At 56.8% G+C, this 10,582-nt stretch overlaps 2 protein-coding genes across 2 annotated transcripts in view; one reads left to right on the top strand and one right to left on the bottom strand.

Moving 5' to 3' along the window:
* The window catches only part of EAH_00020270 (hypothetical protein, conserved), a gene marked incomplete at both ends in the record, with an annotated part of 8,382 nt that extends 1,141 nt beyond the window's left edge, over positions 1-7,241 (top strand). The window contains 9 exons of the mRNA XM_013397186.1: positions 129-1,045; positions 1,188-1,488; positions 1,974-2,324; positions 2,523-2,828; positions 3,511-3,666; positions 4,044-4,107; positions 4,319-4,718; positions 5,006-5,146; positions 5,531-7,241. Coding sequence (XP_013252640.1) covers positions 129-1,045; positions 1,188-1,488; positions 1,974-2,324; positions 2,523-2,828; positions 3,511-3,666; positions 4,044-4,107; positions 4,319-4,718; positions 5,006-5,146; positions 5,531-7,241 — 4,347 coding nt within the window. The remainder of the gene's footprint in view (positions 1-128; positions 1,046-1,187; positions 1,489-1,973; positions 2,325-2,522; positions 2,829-3,510; positions 3,667-4,043; positions 4,108-4,318; positions 4,719-5,005; positions 5,147-5,530) is intronic.
* Positions 7,242-7,915: 674 nt separating this feature from the next.
* Positions 7,916-10,582, bottom strand: part of EAH_00020260 (hypothetical protein, conserved) — a gene marked incomplete at both ends in the record, with an annotated part of 3,065 nt that continues 398 nt past the window's right edge. The window contains 2 exons of the mRNA XM_013397185.1: positions 7,916-9,767; positions 10,234-10,412. Of these exons, the coding sequence (XP_013252639.1) occupies positions 7,916-9,767; positions 10,234-10,412 (2,031 nt within the window). The remainder of the gene's footprint in view (positions 9,768-10,233; positions 10,413-10,582) is intronic.

Genomic DNA, 10,582 nt, shown 5'->3' with positions numbered 1-10,582 from the left:
CAGCCGTAGCTGCCTTCTGCCGCACGGCTGTAGGAGCAGAAGCGGCAGGAACAGCAGCGGCACCTGCGGCAGTTACAGCAGCAGCAGCAAAACCTACAGTTGTGTTGATGTGCTGTGCTGTGCTTTAGGCGGCGCGTTTGCTGCTGCACCACACAGTGTATGCGGTGGATAGTTTGCTGCTGCTGCCTCTCTTCTTTGATGCGAGCACTACGCAGGAGGCCGCAGCCTTCTGCTGCAGAACCCCCCCAACTCTCGGCTTGCTACACTTTCTGCAGCAGCAGCAGCAACAGCAACACCAGCAGCGGCATAGCCAGGTGCAGAAGCTAAGACCGCAATCAGTGCAGCAGCAAGAGCAGCAGCAAGAGCAGCAGCAAGAGCAGCAGCAAGAGCAGCAGCAACATGTTTTGTTCCTGCAGGAGGTGCAGGCTCTGTGCCGGGGCCTGGCAGGCTTGTCGTTGACCTCGGGACCAGCGGCAGCAGCAGCAGCAGCAGCAGCAGCAGAAGACGCTAAGTACAAGGCATCGGTTTTCGCTTATCATGCAGACAGGGGGGTTTACTTCTGTCGTACTCTCTGTATCAACATCTCGCTCCAGCAGCTAGCGGCTAGGAGACATGCTGCACGTGCTGCAGCGGCTGCTGCTGTTGCTGCTGAGCCCCCAGCTGCAGCAGATGCAGGAGCAGCAGCAGCAGCAGATACTGCTGCTGCTGCTGCCCGCGCAGCGTTGTTTCACGACCTCTATCTGAGTTGCGAGGTTTACCCAGAAGACGGCAGCTGCAAGCAGCAACAGGAACAGCAGCAGCAGCAGCAGCGAGGGCCTGGCACCCGCTGGCGCTGGTCGCCCCTGCACCGGGAGGAGTGCCGATTTTTGTGGAATCGAGAGCTGCTCTCGTTGCTGCTGCAGCAGCAGCAGGCGGAGTTGATATCTGAGGGCTTTTTCCTGCTGCTGCTTCATGGCTCGGTGCAGCAGCAAGTGCTGCACACGCAAGGAGTGCTGCTGCAGCTGCTGACGATCTCAAGGCGTTCTGCTGCCTTCGCAGGGCCTCGGTATGGTGGCGAATGCATGCAGCGTTGCTACTGTTGTTGCTGCTGTTTTTGGTGCTGCCGCTGCATCTTGCGCGGGGTGTTGCTGCTGACGGCCGCAGTATTGTTCCTGCTGCAGCTGCTGCCGCTGTCGCTGCGCATGCAGGTACCGAAAGAGGGGCCTTAACGACGCTGGAGACGCCGCAAATGAAGTGGAGGTGGAGTTCGTATGTATGGCCACGATGCCTTCTCGCAGCGCCTCAGAAGCAGCGGCTCTGCAGGCAGTAGCAGCAGCAGCAGCAGCAGCAGGCACGCCTGCTGCACTGTGGCGGCAGATGCTGCTGCGAGGGGGAGGTGCATTTGAAGCTGCTGTTGCTTCGCATGTCATCGCGAGAGGCAGCGCGCCGCTGATGTGGTGTCAAGACACCACAGTTATCCCCTCCAGACCCAGAATTCAACGGAGAATGGTGGGGGCTGCTGCTGCTGCTGCTGCTCTTGCTGCTGCTCGTGCACTTGCTGCTGCTGCTCCTCTTGCTCATGCACTTGCCGCTGCTGCTCCTGCTGTTCATGCGCTTTCTGCTGCTGCTCCTGCTGTTCATGCACTTGCTGCTGCTGCTCCTGCTGTTAGCCTGTCCGGTTTGTGGAGCAGCTCGTGCAGCTGTTTCCGGCAGTTGCTGCTGCTGCGGCAGTATTCGCAACAGCAGCGGAGAACGGAGGAGCTGCAACTGCTGCCCGTATAGAGATGCTGCTGCTGCTGCTGCTACACGTGCTGCTGCTTCTCCTGCAGGGAGGTTTTACGGTGCAGAGGCAGAGAGGCGTATGAATGTTTTGATGCCTTGCTGCTGGGACAAGGGACGTGCTGCTACTGTTGCTGCTGCTGGGACTGTTGCTGCCCCTGCCGCTGCTGTTACTGCTGATGTTGCTGCTGCTGTTGCTGCTGTTGCTCCTTCAGACGGACGTGAATTGCAGCGCGATAAGGAGACACATGGCGAGTTTGCTGCAGCGATACGGCGCTCCTCTCCTGCTGTTGAATCTGCTGCGGAACAGCCCCCGCCTGGGGCCTCCCCCAGCACAGCAGACAGCTCCGCGTGCATTTGCTGCTGCAGCAGCTAGGCTGGGGGAGCAGCAGCAACAACAACAGCAGCAGGGAGTTGCGTTAGGACCGGCAGCAGCTGCACGTGCTGCTGCAGCTGCGGAGGAAGACAGCCACAGCGAAGAAGCAGCCGCAGCAGCCGCATCTGTAGCGGACCAAGAAGCCTGTCTTGGGGAGGAGTACCGAAAAGCTGTTGCAGCCCTGAACGCAGTAAGGCTCGCAGAAACAACAGGAGCAGGAGCAGCAGCATCAGCTGCTGCTGCCGCTGCTCGTGCTGCTGCTGCTGGTGTTGCAGCTGCAGAGGGGGCCTTGAGGCAGTAGAATCGTTCGTTGCTGCGCCTTTAACTGAAGGGTGTTTTGTGCCGCTGCTGCTGTTGCGGTGCTGCTGCATGCGTGTCCTTGTTGCAGGAGCTGCCTGCTGCTGTACAGCTGCGGTTTGCTGCGGTAGATATCGAAGCAGCAAGACGCAGCAACCCCCAGGGCACCTCCGCATGGGTTGGGGTCCTTGCGGCAAAGACAATTAGGGAGCTGCAGTTCTTCGCAACCAATGAGTCCGCTATTAAGACAATTCCCTTGCAGCAGCAGCAACAACAATTAGTAGCAGCAGCAGCAGCAATGGTAGCAGCAGCAGCAGCAGCGGTAGCTGCAGCACCAGCAGCAGCTGCAACAGTAGCAGCAGCAGCAGCAGTGATTGTAGTAATAGTAGTAGTCAGAGTAATCGCTGCTGCTGCTGGTGCCGCTACTGCACGTAGGATGGCCTTTGAATTTGCTGTTGCTGCTGCCGCCCTTTTTGCGGTTTATTGGGTCTTGCTTATTGTATATTCTCTGTTTTATCTCGCGTTGTCTGTTTTGCTATCTTTATTTTCCTTTTGCTTTGTTTATTGTTTTATCTCCCATTTTATCTTTTGTTTTGCCTATTGTTTTATTTGTCGTTTTATTTGTTGTTTGATTTGTTGTTGTATTTATTATTTGTTTTGTCATTGTTTTATTTACTGTTTTATTTTTTATTTCTTGTTTCATTCATCGTTTTATTTGCTGCTTTATTTATTATCTTGTTTATTGTTTTATTATATCTTGTTTTTTTGTTGTTTATAGTGTTTCTTGTTTGTTATATTTGTGTTGTTTAGTGCGCCTCGTTTTGTATGAAGTACTTTTGTATTATTTTTTATGTTTAGTGTTTTTGCGTATTTATTAATGCGGGATTTCTCCCATCTTTATATTTTCATTGAGACGAGCGTCGTTTTTTCGTTTGTTTGTGTGTTTGTTTGGGTATGTTTATGCGTGTGTTTACATTTGTGTTGCTTATTCTTAAAAATGTTGTTGTGTACGTTTATGCTGATGTTTGTTTATGCTTACGTTCTATGTTTATGGTTGCTGCAGCGTGTGGGGTTTGCAGCCTTTGCTGCTGCAGCGGGGTGTCTGTCGTCTGAACTGTCTCGACTCTCTAGACCGCACCAATGCGCTGCAGCTGCATATTCACCGCGCATTCGTTCTTTCTTTTATGAGGGCTCTTCCTGCTGCACTAACCATCGATAGTGCCCTAGATGAACAGGTAATACATAATATACGCAACGAAACAAGGACAAGGGAAGGAAAGCGAGAGAAAGATAGATAGATATAGACAGAGGCGGAGACAGACAGAGGCACCGACAGCAGCAGCAGCAAGAGCAACGCAACGCACTAGTAGCAGCAGCAGCAGCTACAGCAGCAGTAGCTACAGCAGGAGCGGCTACAGCAGCAGCAGCAGTGAGCAAACAACGAACCAGAGTTGCCCCCGCAACAAGCGCAGCCGAAATAGACACAAGTGGAGGGAGCAGTAGCTTCGTCTCGGTTGCATTATAAAACCTTTTTCTCTATGTCTTGCTGTTGCACGTTGTACTGGTGTGCTGCACTGATGCTCTGCGGCTTTGGTGCTGTCCTGTACTGCAGGTGTTGCGCGCCATAGCCGCCCTCACGGACAGTAGCGGCGACGACCTCGCCCTTCAGTATGGAGGTAAACAGCAACAGCAACAGCCGCAACAGCTTGCCAGGGATGCGCTGCAATGGGTTCAATCCGGCAGCATAAGTAGCAGCACTTGCTGCGAAAGACCTGCTGCTGCAGGTGGCCGCGAAACACTTTTCCCTGTCCAGGGCTTAGGACTTAGGGTTTAGGGTTTAGGGTTTAGGGTTTAGTAGGGCTGCGCGTGCTGTGTTTCTGCATGCAGGGTCGGTGGCGCACAGGAAGAGGCTCGAGCCGTTGGCCTGGGCGGCTCAGCTGCCTCGGGGATCGTCTCCTGGAGACGATCCCAGCGGAAACCCCTGGAGCCTCTTTAGTAGAGTTGCAAGCAGCAGCAGCAGCAGCATCAGCGGCACTTCCTTTTCTCAGTTGTCGCCGCCGCCTCTCGCAGCATCCGTTGCAGCCGATGAAGCTGGTGCCGCAGACGAACATCGCACTGGTAGCAGCAGCAGCAGCAGCAGCAGCAAATCCAGCAGCCTTTTGAGCAGCGCATTGTCTGCTTTGCAAGGTGTCTCCTCAGCGTTGGCTCTTCAGTGGGTTGGGGGTCGCAGCAGCGGCGCCACGGTGCTGCCGCTGCTGCCGGGCCTCTCCACTTCTCTACAGCGCAGGTATATGACACACTAACAGCAGTAGCAACAGAAGCAGCAGCAACAAAAGCAGCAGCAGTAGCATCAGCTGCACAGAAGCAACAACCGCCGCAACACTGGCGATGCCAGAAGCAGCAGCAGTAGCAGCAGCAGCGGCAGGAGGACGTTACTAGTGGCATCAGCCTTTACATCGACGTGTGGCATGCGTGGGGTGTACGTACAGCTTAGAGAAAGGCGAGACGGAGCTAACTGCTGCTGTGAGGAGGAGCAGTTGGGTTGTTTGCGTTGCTGCTGCTGGTTTGGTGCAGGTATAGCAACGTGCTAGAGGACGGGCGGAAGCAGCAAGCCTTAAATATCTGGTTTTGCTTGTCTTCTCCCTCCGCGAGACAAAACTTGAGAACACCCATTTGGCGCTTAGAGGACAGCTACGATCTGTACATACACCACAAGTCAGACAGACACATCCACATGCAACAACCTAACACCGGGATGAGCTCCTCCAGCAGCTCCTGCTGATCCTGCTGCTGCAAATGCACCTGCTACCCCTGCGGCTGCTGTTATGCACACTGCTGCAGTAGATGCTACTCCTGTTCGTCCTGCTGCTGCTGCTGCTGCTCGTGATGACTCTTTGCCTTTTTTGCGGCCGGTGCCTCTGGACAATCTGCAGCTTCTTACGGGTAGAAGCAAAGCTGCAGCATCTGCTGCTGCTGCAGCTGCTGTTGCGTCACCTTCTGGACTGCTGGAATCCCTGGATTATTACCCGCTGGCTCGCCGCTGGATTTATAACGATAATTTTGCTGCTGCTGCGGCTGCTTCGGGTGTTTCTGCTGCAGCTTTCTTGAGCCATCTTTTTCTCCGAAGGACTGGTGGGTGCTGCCGCTGCAGCGCTTCTTTAACGGCATGAAGGCATCTCTCACCACCTCCCGCTGCAGCAGCAGCAGCAGCTACGGCTGCTGCTGCTCCTGCATGCGCACTCCCCAGCATGAACAGGCAGGGGCAGCGACGAGCGCAGCAGCAGGAGCAGCAGGAGCAGCAGGAGCAGCATCAACTGCAATGGCTGCAAAGGGGCTGCTGGGCTGCTGCGGCTGCGGCTGCCAGGTTGCCAGCAGCGGTCAGTTCACTGTTGCTGCTGCTGCTGCAGCAGATGCGTTTTTCCGCTCTCGTGGGCCACTCTGGGTGAAGGACTTCTTAGCGCTACCGTCTTCAGCGGCCGCTCCAAGCAGCAGCAGCAGCAACAGCAGCAGCAACAACAACAGCATCAGCAACAGCAGCGGCGTTCCTGAGCCTGAGGATGATGAGCGCTGTCTCTTGGAAGTGTTCACGTATGCCCCTTGGCGCAGACAAGCAGCAGCAGCAGCTGCTGCTGGTGCTGCTTCTGGGGCTGCAGCAGAGGTGACCGCCTGCCAGCTGCCTGGCAAAAGGGTCGGGGCCAACGTGTCAGCAGCAGAACCAGCAGCAGCCGCAACAACTGCAGCAGCAGCAACATCACCAGCGGCAATTGCAGATGGACCTGCCTCTGCTGTTGTTGCTGCTGCTGGCCCTGCTGCTGGTTCAGACCCTGAGAATAACGCAGCGCGAAGCGAGTATAATACGGAAGGCAGCAGCAGGGGAAACAACAGCAGCAACAAATCATTCTCAGCGCATGCAGAACTGCAGCAGAAGCTGGCGACCCGTGCATCTGTGGGGCGGTCTTCTCTGGCTTTGCTACTGCCTAGCCTCATAGACACGGAAGCAGCAGCAGCAAGAGCGCTGCAGTGCTGCTACGCGCTGCTGCTACGGGAGCAGGAGCAGCGGTGGACGTACACTGCACTGCAGCAAATGCAGCAGCAGCAGCAAGAGGAGGAACGCAGGGGCAGCAGCTTCATCTCCAGGTGGGTGTCCGGGCACTTGGTGCTGCAGCAGCGCAGCAGCAGCAACGCGCTGCAGCAGCGACTGCTGCAGGCACACAGAGCACGACGGCTCAGGGTGCAAGCAGCACACCTCAAGGCCTCTGACGTAGAGCAGAAGCACCCAGCAGCAGTTTTCTGCTGCCGGCGCTGCTGTACACCTCGTGCTGCAGCGGCCGATCCGAAGGCGCTGCTGCTGCTGCTGCCGCAAGCAGCAGCACAGGCGCCACAGGGGGACTCCGCAGGAGTCAACAACCAGCAACAGGAGCAGCAGCAACAGCTGCTACTCCTGCGAGAGGAAGCAGAATCGTTTAAGCGGATCCTGCAGGAACAGCTACGAAGAGGCCTGGAGGTGTACGTGCAGCAGCGGCAGCTGCAGCACAAGGAAGCACTGACAGGGCTTCCGCTTGAACTCCAGCAGCAGCTGCAGCTCACCAGCAGCAGGCGCACCAGCGGCGTAAACTGCCGCCTTCGAGCAGCAAATGGAAGGAGCAGCAGCAAAAGCAGCACTTGCTGCTGGGAAGCAGCACTTGCTGCTGCTTCAGACACGGTACTACAGCCCGTGGAGCTGCATGCACAGCAGCAGCAGATTCACCTTGCCAGACTGCGGCGGCAGCAGCGGCAGCTGCAGACGCGTTTGCTGCTCCCAGCCATGTAGGCTATCGCTTGTTGCTGCTGCCTGTGCCTTTGCTTGGGCCCCTCTGAAGAGGCAGCAGCACGAGGGAGATGCGAGAAGGGCAGCAGAAGGAGCAGCAGCAACCGCAGCAGTATCAGAAGGGGTAAGCTGTTCCAGTTGCAGCAGCAGGCCTTGTGAGGGACTGCAGCAAGGGCTAGCTAACGCCCTCAAGCCGCAGAGCGGCGTAGTTACTCCTAAGCACTAAGAATGAGACGAATAAATAATAGACCAATTAATAAGCAAATATGCAAAAAGTAAATAAGTAAGTACGTTATAAACAACGAAGAATATAAGTGCGTGCTGCAGAAGCTGCAGCAGCAGCAGCAGTAGCAGTTGCTGCAGCTGCAATTTTTTCTTCCTGCCGTTGGGGAGTTTTTGGGCTGTCTGTACAGCTGAGTTGATCCCCCGGAGGAAGACGAAATGAATTAGCTTAAAAGACAGACAAATAAAATGTATGACAGAACAGACGAACACTAAAAAATGCAGATCTGCACGCATGCAGGTACGTACACTGGGAGCCGCCTCAGCAGCTTCTGCTTCTGTTGCAGCTGCAGCAGCTGCAGCAGCAATAGGCAGGTGGGCGTGGTGCAGCTGCAGCAGCAACAGCAAGACGGGGCTGGTGCAGCTGCTGCAACAGCAAAAGGGAGAGGGTTTCCTTACGGCTGGCTTAGGGAACTTAAAAGCCTCAAGCGTTCTAACAGTGGAGGGATGTACAGCGAAGCGCTGCTGCTGCTGCTGTTGCTGCTGTTGTTGCTGCTGTTGCTGCTGCTGGTGCTGCTGCTTTTGCTGCTATGGTCCCTGGCAAGAGGGAGCTCTCGGGAGACTGCAGATGGTGGTTTTAGCCCATAAAGCACGGCGGAGCCTTCTATTGTATTGCCATCCTCAGCCCCAGCAGCAGCAGAAGCAGCAGCAGCAGCATTGGCAGGTACTATTGCTGCGCCTGCTGCCTTGCGTTTCCTGGGTCTCGCTGCAGGTCGTTGGGTTGCTGCTTCTGCTGCACTCGTAGCACGCCCTGATGCCCCGGCTGCAGCGCTGGTAGCAGCAGATGCAGCAGATGGTGGTGCTGTTGCTGTTGCTGCTGTTCCTTGGCTCAGGAAGTCTTCGCAGGCAGCCTGTGCACCGCAAGCAGTGGATGCAGCAGGGTCCGAAGCAGCAGCAGCAGCGACAGCAGCAGTTGCAGCTGCAACTGCTGCTGCTGCTGCTTCCTTCGGGGTGCTGCTGCTGCACCTCTCATATAAATGGTTTAGAATAAAACCCCAGAAGACTCTGCGGCTGCAAGCGCAGCACCACCAGAAGGCAGGGACCAGGCGGTAGACCTCATCATCATCCTGTACTGCTGCTGCTGTACTTCCCGCAACTTCTGCTGCTGCGTCTGCTGCGGTGGACGATGCTGCTGCACGCCGGTGCTGCTGCCGTGCAGCTGCTTCCTGCTGCAGCGAAAAGAGACCTGCGCACGTCAGGTGTACGTACACTCCGCACTGAGGGCAGCAAACAGCCCTTTCCCTCTCTTGAAACGGCAACTGACACGAGGGACAAGAAGCACATGAAGCACCAGCAGCATTACCAGAAGCTGCAGCAGGTGCTGCTGCTGCTTCCTTTGGGAAGACCTCTCCGCAGCAGCTTGAGTTGCTGCTGCAGTCTGCGGTGAGCTGCCGCAGGTCTATTGCTGCAGCGTCGCCGAAGCAGCAGTTGCACCCGTTGCTGCTGCTAACTTTATCGCCGTTGCTGTTGCTGCAGCTTCTACTGCTGCTGCTGCACTCTGTGAAGGCAGAAACTCGCAAGCCAGGGGGCAGCAGGCGAATTGAAGTGATGGGGCCGCTGCTGACGGTCACCTGTGGGGGAAGCCGGGTCAGCGCCCGCCTGCTGCTGCTGCTGCTGCTGCTGCTGCCGCTGCTGTTTCTGGTGAAGTTTCTCCTTGATCCTCCGCCACAGCAGGAGTACAACAGCAAGTCCTGCAACAAGTCTGCTACGTCGGTGCAGCAGCAATGCAGCTGCAGCGGAAGACGCCCGAAGGGATCGCCGTGCAGCAGCAGCAGTGCCTGCTGCAGTTCCGCCTCGAGTCGCTGCTGCGGATTTTTGCTGCGGCGCCTACGCAGCACAAAGGGGACGCGGCAGCAGCGTGAATCGTCTGCTGCGGCTGCCTGCTGGTTCAGCAGCTCCCAGTCAGCGGCTGCTGCTGCTGCTGCTGCTGCTGTTGCTGCTGCTGTGACGGCGCCGGTTGCCGCGGGTGCTTGTACCCCTCCTGCTGCTGTTGTTGCAGCAGCTGCTGCGCCGCTGCTGTCTGCGGGGATGGAATTGAGGCGGCGCTCGCGGCGTTGCTGCCTGCGTCGTACAACGCAGCTGCCGCAGCTTCTGCAGCTGCAGACAGCCCCTGTGTCTCCACAGCAGCACAACGAACGCACTGCAGCAGCAGGAACCAGCGCTTGCTGCCAGCGAAATTCAAACTGCAGAGCCCCCACCAGAGAAGGGAAACCCGAGATAAACAAACACAGACGCCACGGACGGTGCCTGCAGCAGCAGCAGCAGCAGCAATAACAGCAAAGGGAAACAGCAGCATTCACTACTCCTGTAGCAGCAGCAGCACTTGCTCTTGCTGATGCAGCTCGAAAAGAGCCAGGCATATCAGACAAGCAGCAGCCGCAGCAACATCAGCCGCACCAGCAGCCGCTGCAGCAGCAACCACAACCAGAGCGGCGACCACACCCACAGCAGCAACAGCAGCAGCAGCAGCAACAGCATGAATCTTACAACGAAGTGCGTCTGGCTCCTTGTATGATTATTCCGTTGTGCTGTCGTAGGCGACGGAGAGGGTTTGTGCTGCACCCAACGTAAAAGTGCTGCGGCGAGGAGATAGACTGCAGCAAATATACACAGTAAAATCCTCGAGGCACGCAACGCCAGCAGCAGCAGCTGCTGCTGCTGCCGCTGCTTGTGCTATTCGCGCCTTGGGTGGCGTCCGCCTCGTCTGCGCTACTTGGGTCCGAGAGAGAAGGACAACTGCTGCCCACGGAGCTGTTGCTGCAGCTTCTGCTGCTGCTGCTGCGGCGGCATGTTCTGTTGCTGCAGGTGCTCCTGCTGCTGCTGCGGCTTCTGCTTCTGCTGCGGCTTCTGCTTCTGCTGCGCCTTCTGCCGCGGCAGCTCCCGGCGGGTTTCCTGTGTGCAGCAGCAGCAAGCGAGGCAGCAGCATCGGAAAGAAGAGGCTCTTCGTCCTCCATAACGAGTTCTTTGGTTCTAAACCGCACAGAGATAGACTCAGCTCAGTTACCGCGCTTCAACGGCCGCAGCGGCAGCGGCAGCAGCTGTTGCTGCTGCGGCTGCCGCTC

This window comes from Eimeria acervulina, genomic scaffold (genome assembly GCF_000499425.1).
Source record: "Eimeria acervulina Houghton genomic scaffold, Eah_scaff139, whole genome shotgun sequence".
NCBI classification, from domain to species: domain Eukaryota; phylum Apicomplexa; class Conoidasida; order Eucoccidiorida; family Eimeriidae; genus Eimeria; species Eimeria acervulina.
This window is presented reverse-complemented; position numbering and strand designations above follow the sequence as displayed.